Source organism: Chamaea fasciata, unplaced genomic scaffold (genome assembly GCF_029207755.1).
Source record: "Chamaea fasciata isolate MVZ Bird 193981 ecotype frontalis unplaced genomic scaffold, bChaFas1.0.hap1 SCAF_6, whole genome shotgun sequence".
Lineage (NCBI taxonomy): Eukaryota > Metazoa > Chordata > Aves > Passeriformes > Sylviidae > Chamaea > Chamaea fasciata.
The window spans coordinates 11,579,375-11,603,150 of record NW_027094091.1 but is presented as its reverse complement, the minus strand read 5'-3'; the positions used below and the strand labels follow the sequence as shown (position 1 = coordinate 11,603,150).

General features: G+C 38.7%; 1 protein-coding gene across 2 annotated transcripts in view; it reads left to right on the top strand.

Moving 5' to 3' along the window:
* Positions 1-20,775, top strand: part of MAN2B2 (mannosidase alpha class 2B member 2) — a 28,768-nt gene extending 7,993 nt beyond the window's left edge. The window contains exons 4-19 of one of the 2 annotated variants that reach the window (XM_066185420.1): positions 781-953; positions 2,202-2,317; positions 3,343-3,520; positions 4,761-4,959; positions 7,424-7,614; positions 8,462-8,648; positions 9,509-9,642; positions 11,695-11,951; positions 13,881-14,072; positions 15,806-16,058; positions 16,164-16,274; positions 17,195-17,387; positions 18,060-18,209; positions 18,576-18,688; positions 19,539-19,656; positions 20,543-20,775. In XM_066185420.1, the coding sequence (XP_066041517.1) occupies positions 781-953; positions 2,202-2,317; positions 3,343-3,520; positions 4,761-4,959; positions 7,424-7,614; positions 8,462-8,648; positions 9,509-9,642; positions 11,695-11,951; positions 13,881-14,072; positions 15,806-16,058; positions 16,164-16,274; positions 17,195-17,387; positions 18,060-18,209; positions 18,576-18,688; positions 19,539-19,656; positions 20,543-20,637 (2,660 nt within the window). In that variant the 3' untranslated portion in view covers positions 20,638-20,775. Of the gene's footprint in view, positions 1-780; positions 954-2,201; positions 2,318-3,342; positions 3,521-4,760; positions 4,960-7,423; positions 7,615-8,461; positions 8,649-9,508; positions 9,643-11,694; positions 11,952-13,880; positions 14,073-15,805; positions 16,059-16,163; positions 16,275-17,194; positions 17,388-18,056; positions 18,210-18,575; positions 18,689-19,538; positions 19,657-20,542 lie in introns of both variants that reach the window. The other variant, XM_066185419.1, reaches the window with a different exon arrangement.
* The last annotated feature ends 3,001 nt before the right edge of the window (positions 20,776-23,776 follow it).

Here is a 23,776-nt window from a genome sequence, read left to right as displayed (position 1 = left end):
ATGATCTGCAATTTTCTTTGGTTCCCCCTTTTTTCCCCTTCCCCCCCCCCTTTTCCCCCTTTTTTTTAATGATGACTATCCTAGTGCAATATACCTGATTTCCAAATAAAATCTACTAGTTTCCTGATTGTTTTACTTCATTTCATATGATTTTTCTGGGTTCATGCTATTGTCTGGGCTTTTCTAGTTTGGGGGTTACTTTTTTCAAAGCTCATTTCTGTATTAATAACTTTAGTAACTACATTAGTAACATTAGTTGTTAATAACATCTTGTATCATGTTCACTACTAACCTTTGGTTCTTTTCTTTTCATATGACTGGTAATGATATTCACACTAGTTTTGTTTAGAGGATGGCTTGCTTCCCTGTCCCTTTGTCATTAATATGAGACTGAAATTTTCTGAGAATGGGTTTTATGATTTGAGCGAACTTAAACTAAACCCCAGTTTAGTTTGTTGTTTTCATGCATACTCCAACCTGGCTATTTGCCTTAACCTAATCTGTACCTATACACTTTTTTTGAGACTGATCTCTAATCATAATTCCTTTTTGTTATTTATCTTTTATAATGTTAATAAGTTATACTTGGCATAACAGTATAAACATTGTTAGTATGAAGCTTTTTGCTGTGAATGATTAAATTCCCAAAACTTTGAATGCTTTGGGAAACAGCAACAAGAAGCTATCCTTAAAATACATACCTGTAACACAATATGCCTATTAAACTTATGAAAATAACTTCTAGAAGTGTTCCTAACCTTAACAAATTTTGCTTTGCAGAAGGTCATGGATTTTTGTATGAAACTTTTGGCTTCAGGCCTCAGTTTTCTTGGCATGTTGATCCTTTTGGAGCTTCAGCTACAACACCAACTCTTTTTGCTCTGGCTGGTTTCAATGCTCATCTTATTTCTCGTATTGACTATGATCTGAAGGCTGACATGCAGAAAAACAAGGTAAAAAAAAAACCTTTAGGAATGAAACCATTGCTGGCCTCTACTTACAGTAATCTAAACCATGACATAAAGATAAGAATGTCTGTCATCTGTGCAAGAAAATGTAGCTATTGTTTAAATAGGACATGCTGATTGCATATGGTAATGGTGAAACATATTAAATCTGGGTTATATGGTCAATTAATGTCTTCATGACTTCTGGTCAGTGATAAAATGTAGTCTGGCCTGAAGAAGACACAAAATGTGGGCAAATGAGCAAGTCTAAATGGACACTGAATAAGAGTGTTCAAAGCAGAGACATCTAGGAGTTCCAGCTTTCCCTGAGAAAATCTTGTATCTGTTGGGTTTTATGTGAGTAGTTTTAAAGTCTAACCTTTGGGCACAGTGTTGTCAGACTTGGAACTTTTATTTGTGCCTGTAAAATTAATGATACTAGGTCAGTTAAAGTGGCAGCTAGTCATGGTTTTGCTGAATTCAGGTTTTCTTTCATGTTCTGTCTTCTCTTGCACAGTGTCTCATACACAGTCAATGCTTTTCAATCACTGTGTTGAATCCTGATCTGTCATCAGTTTTACTCACTACATTATGTGAAAATAAGGGGCTTTCAGCACTGTATTCTGGGCACTAGGCAATTCTGCGAATCTTGGGTAAAACTCAAGTGTCTCTGAAGAAAACAGAATTCATGTTGAATTTAGTGAAGCCTGGACCTACCACCTTGTGTTTGCAGTGATTTGCAGTACTTCCTTTCTGTTGAAATCTTTTATGAGCTTTTGAAAATCTTTGCCCAGCTAGTTGGGTTTTTTTTCTGGCCCTTAACAGTCTGAAGTTTTCCAAAACAGTAAAATTTAAACATTAACATCAGTTCAACGTTGATTCCCACTGACTACAGTGCAGTCAGACTACTTCTGGATCTTTTCTAGCTTATACCTGTTCAGCTTCCATTGAAACAACTGAGGTATAATGGCTGTGATAAGCCAGGCTTATCTCTGGATTTTAGTATGCTGGCAGTGTGCTGCCTCCTCTCCTTCTGCATCAGTTCTAATGGAAAGAGGCACTGATGTGGCCCCCTGTATATAGTGTGTGAACTTGCCTGGGGTACCATTGGCATTGGATCTTCAGAAAAAGCACTTAAAAGTATTAAAAGTGGTGGAAGGAAAGATGGGAACTCTGAAGTCTTAAGTTGTTAATGATGTATGTCTGTGAATGTCATCAAGGCTAATGGTTTCTTACCTTTTTTTTGTTTTCCAGAAGCTTCAGTTTGTATGGCAGGGCTCTCCTTCCTTATCTGAAAGACAGGAGATCTTCACCCATGTTATGGATCAGTACAGCTACTGTACTCCATCACAATTACCTTTTTCAAACAGGTCCAAAGATTTCCCAAATATGCAGAGATGTTGTTCACTTCTGACTGTTTATATTACTGAGGTTTAAGCACTTTCTTTGACTGCTTTCATTCAAAAGTATCCTGCTGCTTTCTCCTGACCTGTGGTAGCTCAAGATGTCTAGACTCTGTAGGTCTGAGTAAGGGTTATTAAGGACCCCCAGCTTTCCACCATAACAAATGAAGTTTGCTCAATACCTAACAACTGAATTCTCAAAAGTGACACATAGTACTGACAGTCATTAAAAATACCTCTAAATATTGACAGATTTGTTTTCTTACATCAGAAGGCTTGAAACACAGGTGTGGCTTTCATCTACTGATAATACAGTGATGGACTTAAATGTCAGTCCTTTTTAAAAAAGTAGAATAAAAATGTGAAACAAATTAATTACTGCAAACAGAAAATATCCAAAGCAGGACTGGGTCTTTTTTCTCTGCCTGAAAGTAAAGATTTAAAAGCTTCAGGAAGCTCAGTGGGGACTTGGCTATTGCTAATCGATTTTCTATGGGAAATTTTCAGCATTATCCTGAGCTGAGACTGTGTATATTGTCCTTGTATAAACTAAAGCAACAAAAAATTGCCATTTATTTTGTGAAGAAATTTGAGAACTTTGGAAAACTTTATTTCGCTTACTGGCTTACCCAGTAAAATGCTCTTTGAAAATCAAGTCTACTTGGGGGAACATTCTCATTGTTACAAAGCTTGCTGGTTTGTCCTATGATTTCTTTGTTCTATGCCAGCAAGCAGCCGGGACTTGAAAAATTGCACAGTTGAAAGTGCCCAGTTGAAAAGTGTTGAAAGAAAACTGGAGACTTTTCCCACTACCTCCATCCCCAAATAAATATTTAAACCTAAATACTAGCAATGAATACAAGCAGATTTTTTTTTTTTGCCTCTTATTCTCTGGGTGTGTACATTTCATACCAGCACATTTTGATGTATTTTTCCCTTTTGAGTGAATTCTGTTTACAGCTTACTGCTTTCTGCTTCCTGCTTCTACTTAGGTCAGGATTTTTTTGGAATGGATTTGCAACTTTCCCAGATCCACCAAAAGATGGTGTTTATCCAAACATGAGTCTCCCTGTTACAGATGCTAACCTCCACCTGTATGCACAAACCATGGTGACAAACATTAAGGAGAGAGCAGCCTGGTTCCAGACAGGGGAAGTGTTGTGGCCGTGGGTAAGTGCCTGGTCAGTGTTTGCTTTAGAAGGGACAGGTACACTCCAGAGGGTAAGTGGATGGTACTTGCTGCAGTAGGTGCTGCAGAAATGCTGGTGCAAACCACGTGACATGAAGTGTTTCTCTATAATTGTGGTCCAAATGACTGACTAGTAATGATATTTAAAATTTCCTTGTATAGCCTGCCAGTTGTCTGTCAAGTCTTCCACCCTACTCAATACAGAAAAAGTGACAAAACTTTAAAGATAACTCTTGCATAACCAGGTATTGCAATATTGCTTCCTTTTTTCACCCCTTGTTTTTGTCTATTTAAATGATGTCCTTTTTTAACGGCTTAGCCCAGCATAACTCTGCATTAACAAAAATTACAGCATTATAGGAAAATGTATGACACTTAGGTAGACATGGTCTTTTCTAACAGATGTGTAGTAATTTTCCTACACTGTATTCCTATATTTGTATTTTAGCTAGAACCATAAGCAAGCAGATCCCAGCTTGGTCATCCAAAGACACTCTTCATCAATATGCTGTGTTAATTACATCCTATGTGTACATATCGCACTGATGTGCTCTTGCTGTTTTCAAGTCCCTAGGAAAGAATAATTTTGCCTAAACTGAGTGTACAGTCTGGTTTCTAATTTTGATGGATGCTGTAGGTCTTACAATTACAATATTAAAGGATTATGTGTTTTCTTTATGGGCTATTTCACCACAATTTCTGTTGTTACAAAGAAAAACTTTTTCTGACTAATGCAGCTTTGAGTCACTGATTTGTTTTTCTCCCGGGTTTATGACACTTGCTTATATTGAATTTATTATTTTTGTAAGGAGTGAGAAGATAATATAGAGAATATAACACTCTGTAGTTGTGCTACAGTGAAAATTGTCCTGGAATAGGGGAGAAGTTTTGAATAGTACAAATATATCTAGCATCTAGATCCAAACCCACAGTTTTGCAGTAATGTAAGAAAACTACTGGGTTTCTGTGCTTGTGATAATACTATGTAAAGAAGTAGAATATATGATTCTAAAACTCTGTGCTTTTTCATGTTTTTTTTCATGATTACAGACAATCTCAGCAAGTAACCCTGCCCAGTCTGCATAGTTTTGTAACTAATGTCAGTTATATGAGCAGTCACAATCAAAAGAAATACCCCTGGAACATAGACTAGTGTTAAAAATGATCCTCCTTAATTATGTGACCCGAAGTCATTGGGTTGTTCTGTGTTTGGAATTTCAGGGCTGTGACAAGCAGTTCTTTAATGCATCTGTTCAGTACTCTAACATGGACCTATTGGTGGATTATATTAACAAGCATTCTGCTGAGTTTGGAGTGACTGTCCAGTATGCCACTGTCAGGGATTACTTCCAAGCAGTTTATAGCAGGAATCTTACATGGGAAATTCGGGACTCTCAAGACTTTCTTCCATATTCAACAGGTAAATAAGTTCATAGCTGCCTAATGTCTGCCTGAAATGTACATATGTAAAAATTTAATAAGGGAAACTGAATAATAAAGAAGAAAAATGCCTTCCTATGAGATTTGTTCACTCTATGAGGTGTCATCAACAGACAAGTTGATCTCGACTTAATTGAGTGAAAAAGATGGGTGTGTGGCCAAATAGAAAAATGTCCCAATTTTACTGTTTAAAAGAACTGGATTATGCATGGCTTAAACCAGAGATGGAAAATGTGATGTGATCTCTGAATGTCTGGAGAAGCTACAGGTAACCAAGGGACCAAGGCAGTCTGAGAGCTCTTGGAGTAGTTCTGTGTTACTGCAGTGGAATGGGGGTTCCCAAAGTCAAACAGTCAGTGTTGAGGATTTGGTGTCCACATAAGTAATTGCAGGAAATATATAACCTGGTCGTATAGACTTGAATGCCCATTGATGCTTGTTCCATGCATGAGGAATCCAGTTTGTGAGCTCCAAATCCAATCTTTTATATAAAGCAAAGCATGCTAGGTACGGATGACCTGATCCAAACAAAATACTAATGTAGATGATGCCCTAAAGACTCCTGTAGGAGAAAATCTTGCTTTTTTCATTAAAGAAAACAGTTTGAAATTCTGGGGCTGGAAAGAATTCTCTTACAACTGAAGTCTAAACAAGTAAAAATACCATCAGTATTTCTGAAATTTTGTAATACAGTGTTACCAAAGTTCTTTGCAGCTCTTTCTTATTTGCTTGCATTTTACATGCTGCTCTAACAGCTTTTTAAGCAGAGCTGAAAAGTACTAGAAAAATACCAAAAAATCATGTCATACCCAACATCCCTTTAATTATTTTCCCCAATAAATTTATTCTTTTAGACCTCATATGGAGGTATGCAGAGAGAAGACACAGGCAACTTCTCAGTTTCTAAACTCATTAATTTATTTTGCCTGGTTTATTCTTAAAATACCATTAATTTCATTAAAACACCTTTCTGTATAATTGTAGCTACCACTGCTTCATCACATTTTTTGGCTGTGTACGTACATTTCAGACTATTCTCTAATGTGTCTGTTAACTTTTCAATGAATAAAAATAACCATTTCTTCCTGTGAATCATGGCATGGACTGATCCCTGCCTCCCTCACCTCCCTCTAGGGATCATGTCATACCTAACAACTTGCTGATAAAAGCATTGCCAGTTCTAACTGCTAATATCCTTTTACATCTGGGCTCTTTCCTTTATCTTTTGGCATAATTTACCTGCAGGATTCAATTGCTGTTAGCTTGCATAATAGCAGCACCTTCAGTGTTCCAGGTGGGTGCCCACACAGAGATGTAGTTTTTTCCCCAAATGACTTTCTGTGCCTTGCAATTGCAGTATAGATTTGAGTGCACTTTCTCCCACATGCTGTTTTCCCTCTTGATGATTAATCCTCTCTTATTCTTGCTATGCCCTTTTTTTGTGAGTCACTTATTGGGCTCAGTGTCACTTATGACATATGGAAACTCAAGTTTTAAGTCCCAGATAAGTATTTCCTTCTACTCTGCATTCATTGTACTGGGCTGATATGGATTTGTGGTTCTTCTGCTTGTAAATGGAATGGAATTCCATTGTAAAATGGAATTAATCCTGTTGAAACTTCCAGCACCTTTCAGGTCAAAAATAATTTGTCCTGAAGTTTTTTGAGCAAAAGATCCTGTTTTCTAATCGTTGCCTTGGATCTTGGACTGACAGGAGGTTATTGCAGTTGCATACATGCTCTTTGGAAAACACTTTCTGCAACTTCTTTCTGGAAAACCTATTTATCACTAGTGTATTTTAAAAGAAATTGCCCCCAAACAAAGAAAACACTAAGGAGAGATTTGAAGGTTTTAAAAAGGAGTAGTTGTTTTCCTATTTCACTCTGTGGGATACTAAAACATTAACACAAACAGAATGTTGAAATGCTTTCCAGTAACCACTTGAGGGCATCTTTTGATGTAGTTTGTGCTGCGGTAGTTTGGAGTCATCACTTCACTGTTTCTACTCCATTTTGAAGAAATTAAATTTAAGCCAAATCCCTTTGACTTAGAGGTTGAAATGTAGAGTGTGTGTATCAAGCAATTACCAAAGGTTATAATCTATTGTATTGACAACTAATGATAATATATGCTTCAGTGAAACTTTAAAAATTCTTTTATACAGATCCACAAGGAAGAAATTTCCATAAACACAGGTTGACTTGGTTGGTACTCTCTTTGTAGCAAACTTGCATGTTACTAGGCCTTGTAGGAGAGATGGTAGTTTTTCAAAATGCATGTTCCAGGCTGACTTTCTTTGTAGACTTTGTGACCTTTCTGCTTGATGGCTGCTGTATAAATCCCCAGTAGGATTCATGTAAGAAGCTGAACTGTAGTAGTAGAATAGTAGTAGAATAAATGAAGTGGTATTTTGATTTTGTTTTGATGTGTTCCACTTTAAACAGAGCCATTCCAAGCATGGACTGGGTTTTATACTTCTCGGAGCACATTGAAAGGAATTGCAAGGAGAGCAAGTTCACTGCTTTATGCTGGAGAATCCTTTTTCACACAGTATGTCTGGAAACACCCAGAAGGTTCTATTTGCAAATATAAAGCCTTAAAGCAACTTCAGAGTCTAAGATGGGCAGTTTCAGAGGTAAAGTTTGATATATTTTCTACTTTGAATGAAAATGTTTATTTTCCAAATGAAAAGTTTGCATAAGCATTTCAGCTGGAGTGTCTCAAAGTTGCTTTTATATTTTTGGAAATAACTTTCCCCTTTTACCAAGTCATAAGTAAAAATAAAGCAAATTTTCAAAAAACTGTCCTGAAACACGACTTCAGCCCCTTGACCATGCATTCAAGACATAGTTACTGGAAAATGTTTTCTTCAACAAGTGAAAGAGTATGTGGTTTCAAACTTTGCATATGAAATTCCTTTTCTTAGCATTAGCTTTTTAATTTACAAAATCGTTCCTAAAAATAAATAAAAACCAAACAAAAATGGAAGTAATTGAAAACTGCTGATAATCTCTACTTCTGCAAATTAGAAGAGGAAGGACAGATGTGTTTCTTCAAAGTTCAGCAGCTAAGTGATTAGCCTTGTATCATTAACCATTTGCAGTCCTCAGTGCTTTTGCTGTCAATAATTATTTTGTCTGCTAAGGTAATGACCAGATCTAAGCAGGAAATGGAAAACCTGTCTTGTTTCAGTATATTTACTGCACTCGTGGTTTTGGTAACTTGTTTGGTTTTTTCCTCTAAGGGTGCAACTTTAGTATATTAAAAGAGGAATATGCATGGGGGAAATCTGTATGCATCTTGTCTTTGACCATTTCATGCAGTATGTAAGAATTCACAGTAGGCAAAATGTGAATCTGAATATAGCTGTCATCCCTTATTATTTTAAGTTGTGTGTCAGTTTAGTTGACTGTTATGTTAATACAAATGCAAACCTGAAGTTGTCATCCTGTTGCACCTTTCAAATTATTTTTAATTATAAGGTCCAGCACCATGATGGTATAACAGGCACAGAGTCTCCCAAGGTGAAGGACATGTACCTGAAAAACTTGATGTATGGAATGCTCAACGTAAAGAAGCTAATGGCTTCCATAATCTTTGATATCAACAATGCAAAGAAGAATGGAGAGGTCTATTCTTCTGTTTACACTAAAGGCTCAGGAAAACCAGGTACTTTTTTGCACAGCTTTTCCAATTTTCGAGCTACCTTATGAAAGCTATCAGGTTTTCCTCCAAAACAATCAACATATTATGTGCATCTAAGTTCTGTGAACCATGGGTAGAAAATCCTGTTTGCCTTATGAGACCCTGGATTTCTCAGCTGATGTCAGACAGAACTCTGATTCAGTGCATGTATTAGACCTGGCTGTCAGATTCAGACCTCAAATGTAAAACAAGGCGAGGAAGAGGTACTGATCAGAGTAGTCACTAAACTAACTTCACCCTGCAACAGAGCATTACATGATACGGAGCACAGTCAGAGTCAAGAAATATTCTTGCTACAATGTACTGCCAGCTTATGTAAAAAATGTAAAAGGATTTTAAATAAGTTTATTCTAAAGACTGTACACTCCCTTTTATCTTTACTTTGGAAACTTTTTAAACTGTCAGATGTAAGCAGTGCCGTGGGCTGTGCAACAGACCGATTTGGATTTTCACAGGGCTGTTTTTAAATTGGGCTTCTCATTTCATCTTCTGTATAACTCCGATAAAGTTAATACTGCATGACAATGAGTTGCAAGCAGCTTATCTTCACTAAATGCATTCACATTCAACTCAGGTGTCATTTTCTGAATGCATGGTCTTTTTTGATTGGTCAGAGAATAGAAGAATAAAACAGAAGAGGTTTCTGTGAAGGACTTTAAAATGTTTTCCTTTTTTCTATCATGAAGTTTTACTGCAGGAATTTTTGTTAAAATTTTGTAAGATAGTTGTACCTAGACTGATTTCTTTTTAGATACTTTTTAATACCACATTTTAAAAATACATAATGTAGTGACTGGCAGTTTTGTTTTTTTGCATACCCAAAGGTGCTACAGATGTTGACCTGTATGTTGTTGTCTATAACCCACTGGCATGGAACATCACTACCTTTGTCACAGTTTCTGTCAGCAGTGAGGCAATGAGTGTATATGATGAACTGGGATATTCTGTGCCAGCACAGGTACTTCAACTTTTTTTCTTTCTGTTACTTTTCTCTCACTTGTCAGTTTTCACTGACTGGATTCTACCTCCTGTTGAAGTGGGATTTTCCTGCTTGTCCTTCAAGGATTGTTTTTACTTGCCTGTTATCTCAACAGAGATATTTTTTTTTACTGTCCAAAAGGACTTGCTGCGCTTGTAGTGTGTTTGGTCTGTCCTTTGCATGTCTGCTGTGTGTGACCTGATGCTTCTTACCTTATTTTTCCTTCTCTAGAAAAACAGTTTCAAATAAATCCTTTAATGTTGAAGCACTGCCTTACAATTGACAGCCCTGTTTGTACAATTGAGAGATTGCCTTGGGGAGGGAGAAGAAGAGAATTAAGAAATGTAGGTCTTAGAAACTGGTGTCAGTCAGCTGCCATTTGATGGCCCATTCTGTCTTTGCCATGCTCCAAGACACAGCCAGCTGTTCCCTGGGAGGGAGGAAAGTGTCCTCGAGTGAAAGCTAGCACTAGCCTTTCTCAGGAGCATCTGCTGTACAGAATGCATCATCATCAGTGGCTTGATAAACCCCAGAATGCTTCCTGCACATACGGCCTGAAGAGGCCTGATGCAATTCCAGATGCTCCCTTCTGTTCCTGAGATGCTAGTTAGCTCAGCCAATTCTGCCAGCTGCACAGTTTCTGTGACCTGTGGCTTATGACTGTGACCATGCATGAAGGCACATTGTAGTCAGGTAGTGATGCACAGCAGCTATTCCTTGTTCCTGTTCATGTACATGGGATGGCATAAGATTTATGCCTTTATCTGGATACCATCAGTCTCTTTGGGTTGGCTCATGGTCGTGCTTGTCTGTCAGTCACCTCCCAGAAGCCATTCTGTCTGAATTACTTCAGTCATGTAAGATACAAAGACAAGATTGGCATTTATTCAAGGCATTTATTCAGGATTTAGGATGCCCTAAAGGCAAGCTGCCCTTATTTTAAAAAGGCAAAACTCTCCGTACCAAGTTGATCTGTATTCTCTGTTGCTAGAAGTTACTCTTAATTGCATGTGGATAGTCACTTGAGGTTAAGTAAAATCTCTTTAGTGATTATGACAAGGTGGTTTGGGGTCGTTTAATTCCAGTGTGCACAATTCAAAAGTGCATTCACATTACACACTCCTTCCTTTTGTGAGATACAAAACTTTAGCTCAGGATACTGGTGTGAATATGTGGCTGAGAGGGATTGAAGCTTTGGCAAGCCCTGCTGCCTTCTGCACCACATGCCACGAGTGTCATGAAGGGAGGAAATGGGAGTAGGCTCTGTTGATGCCACTGTTGCTGGATTGTCTGTGGTGTAACTGGACATATGTCAGTCCACAGTGTGAAGGTACAGACAGCTTGCTTGAATTGCTTGTTAGTCATAACTAGCCTCTTTTTCCGTAGAATCTGTTCAGTATCTATCTAGTCCCGTTTTCTTTCTCCAGATCAAAAGTAGTACTAAAGTATGTAACGTTAATGGGCAGGATACATGTAATTGAAAGATGATTAAAAACTGTTGTTTAAGGTGTTTCAGCATTACATAACACTGGTGTTCTGTTTATGGTTCAAAAGGATTTAACATGCTTCTACCTTCTTTCCATGTGCCTTCCCTAAGGTGAAGGGTGCATGTTGGTGCTTCCTCCTATTGTCATGAGTTTTCTTTTTTTGCACTAGTCGTGTCTCCGGTGTTTCAGTCTCTTTTCTGTCATTTGATTGATCAATGTAACATATGATTATATCTGCTCACATAGACACTTTGCAGTGTGATCTTAAATCTAAGATTTCATGTTCACATTAAAATAACCCTTTTAATTTGCTTAGTGACTTTCCTTCACGAGAAAGGCTCAGCTTAATCCAAGTTCACCAGGCTTCCAATTAAAAGCAGCATGGATCTACATTATAATTCATAATTATAAGAATGGCCTGTTTAGAAACTTATTATTAAAGTAGAAGCTAATTTTTATAATTTGGGTCTTACAACACATGAAGGTAATTGCCTTGCTAATTAATTTTCCGTAATGAAGCATTTTTGTGTATGCTAATGTACAGGTTCAAAGCTCTGTGGAATCCCAGTCCACCTATGATCTGTATATTCTAGTTGCAATAAGTGGTCTGAGCTACAGAAAATACAGTATTAAACCCATGGATGGTAAACAGTCTGCATTTATTGGGAGCTCAATCAAGTACAAGCGCAGAGACTTAACTCGTGCAGATCAGCAAAGTCGACGGTTGTTTCCTGTGGTTAACAACTGCTACCAGATCGTGTTTGACCAAAACACAAACCTGATGCACAGCATTACAGACAGGTGAGATTGCCTGCTTGTTTCAATAATGTTTCAGATTTTGTAAAACACCTCATAAAAATGAGTCCAAGGACTGTATTGTGTGTCTTAATTCCAAGACTCAACAGAATGTTCTTTATGGTCTTTGAAATTTTTCACATGCCCTCCTTTTTACAGGACACTTCAACACTAGCACAGGCATGATTCTAGTTCTGTGATGTTGCCCTGTTTAACTTTGCAGTTGGTCTGAGATGACGTATCACAGTAATAACTAATGTATCAGCAGAGTTTTAGTGTACTTTAGAAGGAAAGAGAGTTATGAATGTGCATTTTTATTAAAAGTTACTAAGTAAGCATTGTGGCTACACAGTGAGCCTTAAGTGATAAAGTAAGAGCTTACTTATACGAAGTGGTGTTTTGCAGGTCCCATATCACTCTTTCTGTGGTAGAGAGCAACAAAACTGTTTAAAAGGAAACTTTTAACTAAGGATTTCCATTTAATCAGGTACATAAAATGGATGAACTGTCAAGATTTAGGTGAGATTTGAGGTTTTCAGATGGTCTCTCTCAGCTGATGAGAATTGGCCCTTTCTTCAGCTTCAGTACAGTTGTGCTGCATTTTGCCTGCTCAGGATTCAGATTGTCACCTATTATATACTGATGGAATATTTGACCCCTTTGACACTGGCATGGTGATGGTTAGATCTCTTTCACCTTTGAGATTTTGTTCATAATTCTGCCTTCTAGAGCAAGAACTTGTTATCCAGTATTGTTAAAACCAGCTTTGAAAGTATAGCTGGACCTTAACTAAGAGCTCTTGGATTAAGTATTCTCTCGGAGTGCCTCCAGATCATAACTGTCTCCAGATTCTATGAGAAATGTAGTGCAGAAGAACAAAAATCTAAATTTAGATTCCAGTTTTCTCCATCCTGTTCTGGCAGGCAGCATGAACTGTAATTCAGCATGTAGGGAAAATGAGATACTCATCACTTTCTTCACAAGACTTCAGACAAGCTCAAAATGCTTGAGTTTCAGAAAGTTTGCAGTGGGATAATGGGAAAGAATGAGGCCTCACAGGTGAGAATGGGAGGAAAGATTGAAAAAAAATTGGGGTCTTCAACTGGGAAGCCTTTTACATTCAACTGCAACAGTTAGATCCTGCCCCTGCACTAAAAGTGCCTCATAAGAGAAGTAGTAGAAAACGCTTGGTTATTTTCCTCAGTTATTACAAATTGTGGGTTGCTGTATTAACACAAAATAAAATGTTTGGCAGTATAAATTTATATGCTAGATGAAGTGATTTTTCCTGTTTTCACAGCAAGTTGCTAAAGGCAGAGAGGTAACTGAGAGCAGCATCTTAAATTGCCTTCATATGACTTTCTAAAAACTGATAATAAGTCATGAATAGCTAAACTGTAAGCTTCAGTGGAGAGAGGAGGAGATGCAGTAGGTAGTGAGTGATTGTAAATGTCGCTACCCTGTTGATTTTATTGTTACTGGTGTTAAACATGGAAACTTGCATCATGCTGATTTTACCTAGCTACAAAGTTAAATGAACCTAATTCATTAGCACAGTGCAGTCTACCTCATTCTTGTGAAATGGGTGGTTTTAATCCTGTAACAACTCTGACATCAAAACAATGATATATATGTATATAAATGATGTTTAATCTTAAGATGCTTCTTGTCTACAAAGAAAGGAAATTACATAGAAATTTCATTTGCTTACAAATTGACATATATATTTAATTTAAGGCCTTTAATTTAAAACTTTAATTCAAAACTTTAATTCTTTGCTGTGCTTACTCAGTGTCACAAAATCAATCCACTGTGAAGAAACAGTTTTTTGTCCTTTAATTTCCAGCCTCATTCCTGTTGCTTTCAGCTTTGCATTTGTCATGTAGAAAATGTGTTTGTAAGTTATATAATTTTGGCTCTTCTGTGGATTCTCAGGGAAACTAACCGGACTGTCCAGTTCACCCAGGAGTTCCTTGAGTACCATGTAAATGGAGACACAAAGAAAGGACCCATTTCAGATAACTACTTATTTGCTCCAGATGCTTCAGCTGTTCCAGCATCCAAAGCAGTGGGGTTGGAAGTGATGTCTGGAAGCTTGGTGACTGAGATACGGCAGTATTTCTACAGGTACACCACCACTACAGCTTCACTTCACTGGAATGTGTAGATATGTATGAGGTTACTTCTGTACAGTTATCCTAAACTCTGTGTATTTGTACTGTTTAGGGTTTAGACAGAAGAAGTACCATAATCTGCTGAATGTACTGCTGAGGAAGCATCTCCTGTAAATCATAGAATCATAGAATTGTTGGTGTTAGAAGGACTGTAAAGATCCAGTTCCAAACCCCCTGCAGGGACACCTTCCACTAGACCAGGTTGCTCAAAGCCCCATCCAGCCTTCAGGGCCAGAGCCAGAGCCTTTTGCACCTCCAGGGATGGAGCATCCACAGTTTCTCTGCAACAGTGTCTCACTACCCTCAGAGAAAGGAATTTCTTCCTAACATCTTATCTAAACCTACTCTTTTCTGGTTTAAAGCCATTTCCACTTGTCCTATCAATACATGCCCTTGTCAAAATTACCTCTCCAGCTCTCTTGTAAGTTCTCTTCAGGTACTGGAAGGCTGCTCTAAGGTCTCTCCAGGGCCTTCTCTTTTCCAGGCTGTACAATCTTAAACTGTCTTCATAGGAGAGATGCTTCTTCCCTCTGATCATCTTTGTGGCCCTCCTCTGGACTCCTTCCAACAGGTCCTTGTGCTTCCCATGCTGAGGGCCCCAGAGCTGGATGCAGAGCTGTGGCTGGGGTCACATGAAGGGGAAGCAGAGGGGCAGAATGGCCCCCCTTGACCTGCTGGCTGTGCTGCTCTGGAGGCAGCCCAGGGCATGTTTGGGTTTCTGGGCTGTGAGAGCACATTTGCCAGCTCATGTTGAGTTTCTTCTTAACCAACATCCCCAATTCCTTCTCTTCAGGGCTGCTTTCCAGCCTTTCTCTGCTCAGCCTGTGTTTGTGCTTGGGATTGCCCTGGCACAGGTGCAGGACCTTGCACTTGGTCTTGTTGCACTTCATGAGGTTCACTTCTGAAGCAAATACTGCTGCAGGAGGGAGGGAGGGAGGGACGTGGAGATTGTTTAGGGTGATCCTCTGTGATACATTTTTTAGTGCAACTTTTCTTGAGAAAATGTTTCTATACAACTCAATGAATATTGCAGCTAATATCTTACATGGATGGAAATTGGAAATAATGATACATTTTCTTAACTGTGAATATCTATTTGAAAGAAAATTAGAGAAAGGAGAAATTAGTCTTTTATAAGGTCACGCTGCCCCCTGATGAATTAACTACTTTTCTGTGTTAAAGTTGTATCAGTCTATAAACTCTTCACCCTCTTTTAAATCTGGTTGTTTGGTTGAAGTCTTTTGCTTTACATGGCCTTGCTCAAGGATTGTAGTTGAGAAGGACTTTTGGAAGGTAGTGTAGAATTCTTGCATCAAAGTTCATATCACCCAGATTGAAAAAATGCATGTATTTTGTACAATGTAAATATGTTGCTTAGGGAGTCATAATAATTTTTGTATTTGTTAATTTGTTAATTTTGAGAAAAACAGAACCTTTGTAATCAAATGGAGAATCCTCCTGACACTTGTAATGTGAAGGAAACTTACAGGATATCACTTACTTGGGTTGAATATCTGTATATTTGAAAGTTAAGTTGAAATTAAAAATAATGGTACATGAAATAAACAGGAAATGGTCAAGAAAGCTGTCTGTGTAGGATGGTATCATGAGTACCTTGCAAGTTTTGTCATAACCAGTTGAGTGCTCCACTTCATAAACTCTGCATCCTTCCTCTCATTTTTATAGCAATGTTACTTCTCAGGACTACATATATGCAGTGTACACCAGGCTATATTCAGTACCAGAAGGCTACGATGGGAAGCTGCTTTGCCATAGGATAGAGCAAGAATACAGTGCTGGGCCTTTGGAATTGAACCGTGAAGCAGTTCTAAGAACAAGCACAGATTTGAACACCAAACAACTTCTCTACACTGACAACAATGGATATCAGATGCAGAAAAGACCATTCAAAGCATACGTGAATAACACAGTGGCTCGGGTAGGCACAGAGGTGTAATCGAAAGTCAGTTGTGTCTTACCTTTGTTCTCTGTTACTGTTCCCTGGGTTAACCTTATCTCTGCATGGTTTGCTGTGTGTTTACAGAACTATTACCCTATGGTGCAGACTGCCTACATTGAAGATGATACCACAAGGCTGATGCTGCTTGCAGAAAGAGCTCATGGTGTATCAAGTCAAGGGAATGGACAAGTCGAGGTAAAGTATAAATTTTTATTTCTTTTTCAAAGTGAGCATAACTTCATGACTGCAGATAATACAAGTAAAGCCTGGTGGCTGATTCCTGTTGTGACATTTACCTTTCTGTCTTGGTTTGGGAAGACAGGTGTCTGCCAGGTAATAAAAAAAACCAACTGCAGTTTCCTTTGGGATGGAGAGTGTAAACCCCCCCCCTCCCTCCTCCCCTCTTTTTTTTCTTTTTCAATTATAAATTACAATCAGAGGCTCTTAGGCAAAGATTTGGGAAATAGGAATAGCAGTTCTTTACTAGTATATGTTACAAAGCAAACAAACACAAAAAACCCCCACCAAACAACTACAGCATTAATAACAAACGAAAACAGTACCAAGAACCTTGAGGGCTTTGTTTCACAAAACCCAGGGCAGTTTGGTTTCGGTGTCCCTGCAGGATCCTCAGAGCACCAAGCTGAAACAGTGGAAAGTCCCGGGCTGGTAGCTGGGATGGCAGGGTGTCCCGGCAGGCAGGGGCAGGATGTCCCGGCAGCGCAGGGGGTGCAGGGTCACGCTGCAGCAAGAGGAGCAGCGCCGAAGAAGCAGAAGGCGAGGCAGGGCTGGCCCAGCTCCCGCGGGTGGCAGAGAAAACTCAGGATTCAGGCCGAACTGGTGATAGTAGATTTCCCAGGACTGGATCCCTTTGGCCACAGTGAAACTCTTCCAGCCAGCAACAGCCGTTCTCTCCCGCTGGAAAAAGAAGAGCCCACAGCTGCCTCAAGCTCTGTCTTTTACCTGCATTATTTCTCCCTTCCACCTTTGTCCACCTCTTTGTTTCGGTTAAGTACTCTCAAGTATCCAACACTTGATCTCCTTGGTAACTTATGGGGAAAAAATTCTTTAGAGAAAGAAGGAACAAACCTAACCCCCAACACTTCCCAATACAGGTGATGCTACACAGGAGACTATGGAACAACCTTCAGTGGAACCTGAATAACAATCTCACTTTGAATGACTCTTCAGTGGTTCGCCCTGTAATTTGGCTTATTTTGGGAAGCAAGGCTGTCACCAATACTTTGTATCGGACAAATGGACTGGCATTAGAGCATAGGCCAGTAGTGATGTTTGGAGCATTATCAGGTAATCATTCAGATTCCTATGCTGTCTTTACCATCTGAATGGCTTGTTTATGTTGCTTTGATTTATGCTCCTGAGTTTTTAAACGCAGACTTCAAGCCTCCTGTGGGCCAAAGTTAGTATATAGTGAATTAGGAGGCAGATTTAGAGCCTGCTAATTACTTTGCATTAATTTCGAACACTGATGTTGTCCAAGTATATGAAATGTTCCTCTTGTTATATAATTATCTCTACTTTCAGAGGACAATAAATTTTAAAGCATCTAATGAGACAAAATGTTCACACAGGGAATTAGTGCAAAGTAGGTAGTGCACCATATATCAGCCTCCTGGATGCTGAGTCCTTAATGACCATTTTTGAGTCATCCTTTTAAAAATATTTGTTCACCTTATCAACTAAAACTGAAGCCTGGCAGTGAAATAGCAATTTCAAGCTGCAGTGAAATTACAGTTTTATGGAAAGCTCTGATACACTTTTCTAGCAGTTAAAATCATGCTGCTTTCTGCTTTGTATCTTGGAAGGCCTTGGAGGAGAAAGCAAATCATCTGCTTTGCCTCTGGTTTGGCAGAATAAGCAGAAAGTAAGCAGAAAGCCTTTACCCTTCAACAGTGCCCTGGCCAGGCTTGTGTGTGATGGATGTTTAGTGTTTGTTTTGTTTTATTTTGCATGGAGGAGATAAACCAAAGCTACCCAGAGGACTTCAGCAGAATCCAGTCTGTGATTTGCCTGTTACTGTGCCACCTAATCTTCATCTCCAGACTCTGAGCATTCCAGGGTGGAGGTACAGCTCTGATCATGCAGAGCAGGTCCGCAGCATCCGCATGGGTAGGTGCCTTCAGAAAGGTGGCCGCATGTTGCACTTAAATAAGCTGGTTTTCTTTTCTTCTCTCTTCTGTGGCTAGTACTTTTATTTATTCAAAGCATTAAATTCCTCAGTCAAGGAAGCTAATTGTGCTGTATTATTTCTCTGCCCAAGTGGTAAAGTATTTCTACTGCATGAGTTTGTCATGCCTATTAGTGACATTCCTGACAATGTGGGAGCTGAGTGTTTCCTGATGTCAGTCCTCTTGCAAATTTTAAAAAATAGGAACTAAGTTCAAATGATGAGAGTTTGAAGTTTAAAAAAAAAGCTTAAACCTTGAGTTTAATTTTAAAGTAAGAAAATATATGCATTTCAATTTTTTTTTGAAGGTAAACAGAAGCAAGGTGATGCAGATTTCAGTCGTGTCCTGCTAAGAATTAGACACTTGTATGAAGTTGGAGAGGATCCTGTGCTGTCTCAGCCTGTGATGGTAGATCTACAGGTAAATCTAACCCTTCAAGACAGAATTCCAAGTGATGTATTTTTACTCCAGAGAGAAATGGTTCTGGAATGACACATCCTGTGTACTATAAAGTACACAAAAGATGGATACAGAAGTATTAGTAGAACTTTACTTCAGAGGGAAGTGAGCCTTTTTTTTTACCTGGCTTTGCAACACAGAAGCCATGACTTCAGATGAAGCGGCATAGGCACAGCATGAAGATCTACTAAATATGGGTAGGACTGGTTCTGCTGAGCTCTTGGTAGTGTAACACTTCCTGCAGTACCTTAACCAGTGCAGAGAGTAGGATTCTGTTTTGTTGTTTCTTTAGTTATTGAAAATTGTACCTATACTTAAAGAAATGTGCATAGGATTAAAGGAAAGCATTTTTTTCTCTACAGTTTATTTCTATGAGTTGCTCAAACTTTGTCACTTCCCTCATGTACTCACTTTTTTTCATTTTCATGTTTATTTGATCTTTCCAGTGGCAGTAGATTACTTTAAACTCCATGGCAGGGAGTATATTATTTTGATTGTCATGACAGAAACATGGGGAGCAATGTGTAGGATTCTCTGTTTCCATAAAAAGGGGACTGTGAATTTCAGCCCTTTTAATAGACTGTGAACTACAATGCAGAGGAAGCTTTCAGCACCTCAGCTTCTTAGTTTGAGGCCTGGTGAATCTGTATTTGCCCTTGTGTTGCATGACCTTGCAGATTTTTCAAGTGTCTGCTCTGATTAACAGGCTGGAGTTGAAAATTCTATCTAGCCTTGCTGTGCCCTAGGCTAGTGAGTTGATACTATTGCCTGTAAACTCTTGTTTGATACCTGGTATTCTCTTTACTCACAGTCCTTGCTAAAGGGATTGGGGTCAGTGATGGCAGTGGAAGAGCGATCCCTCACAGGCACCTGGGATGTGAACACTTTGGAGCGGTGGAAATGGAAGACTGCACAATATCCAGGCAAAAGTAAGTGGGATAAGGTGGTTGGTGTCCATATTGTTGTTGATTCTTGAAGCTTGATGATTGGTCTAGTTAAAAATCTTTTTGAAAATTGCAAGATTAGAAATGTATTATTGTTTTGTATGACAGACTTGGTACCTGTCACAGCCTGCAGGTAGGAACTTTTAGCTAAAATTCCCTGCAAGTACCAAGCTGTTGTATTTATCTGATAGCTTGTTTTGCCTAGAAGTGTTAAAAAGCTTGGAATCTTTCTGGAGTTTTCTTTGGCCAGATAAAAGTGGCTACTTTTTGAATTCACACTTGTGAATTCAGATTGATTTTGTCAGATGCTGATGAGTTGTGTTTAAGTTTAAGCCTATGCTGCAGAAAAACACACAGCTGCAGTTAAAAATCTCTGCTGTAATCAGCTTAAAGGACTCTGCGGATATGATTCAAGTTAGGGCTGACACTCAGATCCAATGCTGTGAGTGGCCTCATTTTATTTGATACAGTTAGTTGCTTGGACAATGTCCTTACTGTCACTTACATACACATTGTGCCTTGTAAAAAGTTTGCAGAGGTTTTGGAATGGGCTAGGTGAGAGTTTAGAGCTCTATTTGACCTGCAGTTCAGAGCTTGTTTCCTCTTTATTCATGATGAAGAAAAGGTGCATGACTGGGGAGTCACTGCACGTTTTTTGTGTGAGTCAGTGTGTGAAAAGATGAGAAGTTGATGTATATTTTAATATTATGAATGGGTGCATCTTAGGCTCTATACTGCTTAGAGTTTTAGGGGGGGGAATCTGCTCAAACACTAGCTTTTAGGGAAGGGATGAGTTAAAACTGTGATAGAATAACATGTCCATTTGAGTAGAGATGCTTTCATAAATTGCCAATGCTTTTGTGTTTTACAGGATTCCTCAACAGCACAGAGACCTCAGAAGACTTTATAGTAACTGTTCACCCAAAGGAAATAAGGACTTTCTTTGTATACTTTCAGGTTCAATAATGTTTCATGACTTATTTCAGGTGAATATGTAATATCCTTGAAGTTTTGTTTCAAGATACAAGTGATGATCTTGAAAAATATCCTACTGCTGTTAATGAAAGAAAAATTAATTTTGGAATAAACTTTGAATTTAATTGAGTTCTTGGTCTGAGCTGTGGATGTTCTTCTTGGTTAATTATTTACAACTTTTCTTTTCTGAAACTTGTTCAATACAAGAAAGACCTGTGTTGCAGAGTGAGCATATTGGACATTTTTTTACATGCTATTGATGGTTTTAAAGTGACGCTTCTATGACACTTCACTGTGGACCACTAACAAAATCATATTAATCCTACAGTCTGGAATTGTCTTTCTAATTAATAGTGCTGCCAAGAGTCTTCTCTTATGGTTTTTGTTGTTAGAGGAGATGAGTTCCAAATCACAGAATAGTGATTGGTCTAGTGGTGTTCCGTTCCTGCATGCAAGGAGAGAAATGCCTGCTGTGTTTCAGTTCCTTTGTCTTCTGGGCAACAGCTGCAAGGTTTCTGCTTTGCTATAAACTGAAATGAAATGTACTGTTTGTATTTCTTTGCCCCAAGTTCATTTAAATTGTGTCTCTTTAAGGTTCAGAACTGATGAACTTTGCCTGACAGAATCCTGGTCCTGGATGTGTGTCTTGTGGTCAGGGTAAACTGAAGCCAGTTTACAACAGAATTTGTCTTGTCTCATGGCCAGTAACTGACTCATCATGCAACCTGAAGGAGGAACACTGTTCTTGTGATGCTGTGAACCTTCTTACTTAGGCTCAGAGAATGTGCACAGTGGTGGCAGGAAATGTTCCAATAGCAGCAAGTCGAAGTTAACTATGTGGTACTGTGTGGAGAGGTTAAACTGCAGTGTGGGCAAATTCTAAGCAGATCTGCAGAAGGAAACTTGCATAGTGACTAACTTTCCCAAGAGCTGGAATGGATTTTTGTCAAACAAAAAAGCTGTGTTTTTTCTATTTTTGTTCTTGGCTCTGACAATGTGGACGTGTAGAATCTTACTCTGTTCTCATGCCGTTGGGCATCTCTATTTATTTTGCTTATTCACCAGGAAAATGCCCATAGCTGAGATGAGAATCAAGTTGGTCACTTCACTGCCGTAGTAATAATGAATTTTACTTGGTGCAACACTGTACAAAGCTGTATTTCTGATGAGTGAAACATAAAACTGAAAGAGGAAATAGAGAGGTTTAGAAGAGAATAGGTGCATATTCAGCCTGTTAATAGTCCCAGATCTAGAATCATGTAAAAATGACATTTTACTGTGGTAATTGTTCTAATTTACTTTGGCTGTTTAGCAATAATTTTCTCCACAAGGAGACACTGTTCAAGGGCAAAGGAAAAAGAGTGAAAAAGGCCTTCCAGAATACCTATTGAGAAATGGTTATGCTGAAGACCTGCACTGGTGGTCCAACTTTTCTGTGCAGACAGCCTGTTTTTCATCTCATTGAAATCACTGCAGAAACTGTCACATTCAGTTATTGGATGAAGAAAGGTTGTTTCGTATTTTGTGATGGTTTTTTTTTCATCCTTGGCTGTAAATATTTAGCGATGTGCCAATCAAACCTGTCCTACGAGTGAAAGCCATTTTCCTGCAGCATTAAGCCAGAAGGGGAAGCACATAAACACAGTTACTGTGATGCAGTACAGCATGATGACAGCTGGTTTTCATTTTGTTTTGTGTATGTATTTGGGAAAAGAAATGTGTTCAGCTATGTAATTTTCCTTTCTTCTACATCTTCCTTCATTCCCTGCTTGGTTCTACTGTGGAATATAATGCATGGGTTACACAGGGATATGATTGCAATTCATATTTTTGTGACTGAAGTGGTGCCTGCTAATACAAGTGATGGTAACAGCAAGTCACGTTGATAGATTATAAAAATTGAACTGTCCCTTCAGTGAGCAATTGAAAGTCAGTCCTGGCCAAGCAGCTGCTACCACCGGGCACTGCTTTCCCAGGTGGCAGATCAAACTAGGCCTACAAAAACCGTCTTATACAGGATAATATAAGCAGGAATACCTCATTACCAGCTGATTTATCTGTTTGAGGGGGGTTCTGTTTTGATTAGTGGAAGCTTTCTGATTTAAAGGAAAAAAAATAACATTAAAAGGAATATTTTATCCGGAGTTATTTCAATGCAATTGGCCATCAGGGAATAATTTGCCTGAGTCAAATCTTGTATTGCACCGGAGGCATCCCAGACTGTGGTCTGTAAAAAGCATGGCATTCCTGCTAGAAGAAAATGTCATTCCTTATTTTGTATGTTCTTTTTTCCTGAAAAGTCTCAGCCTAAGCAAATGGAAGCCTGTAGGCATTCAAATCTCAGTAGAGGGACCTGTTTACTAATGATCCTTTTTCTTCCCTCACATATATGAATCTAGTGAGGAGGAATACTGCATTGCTACATAAAAAATTGATAGAAATCAAGCCACTCAAACACGACTTCAAACCATACATCAGACAGGACCTGCAAAAGAAAGAGGGTTGATGTAATGTTACAACCAGAGGACGAAGTCACACGTGGGCAGCATGTTTGTGCTGTGGTAGGCCTTGGTGTTAGTTTCAGTTCCACACACATTCTCCTCTGTGTTGTTATCTATGAGTAAATTTTCCCAGCTGACAGTTACACCTCAAAAAATCTGCTGTCTCATTAATACTTGTATTACAAGCTCTCAAACAAGTCTGACATATAGGTAGGGAGAAGGAAAAAGGTTTAGATCCTCTTCGTTTAAAAGTTTCAGGTAATTTTCAGTGTATCTCAGCTGGTGCTCTTTGAAAGTGAAAGAGAAAAGTTTTGGGAAGAGAGATTTGTGGAAAGTGTTTGGAAGAGACTGACTCTGACTGCACTGAGCAGCTGCTCTGCAATCATCTCCAGCACACAGGTAAATTCACACATTTAGAGAATCCAAATTCATCAATGCAGTTTCCAAGGTTGAGTATGATTGAGTTGCAGAAAGATCCCATTAATATTTAATTTCTTTTTGTTGTAGATGCTTTCCTGACCCACATAGTTATTTTGTGTGCTAAACTTCTCCTGGCAGCAAAGGTCACTTAAAATTTTTTGACACCATATTTTTCCACCCACTCAGTAGTGCTGCGATGAGAGTTTGTG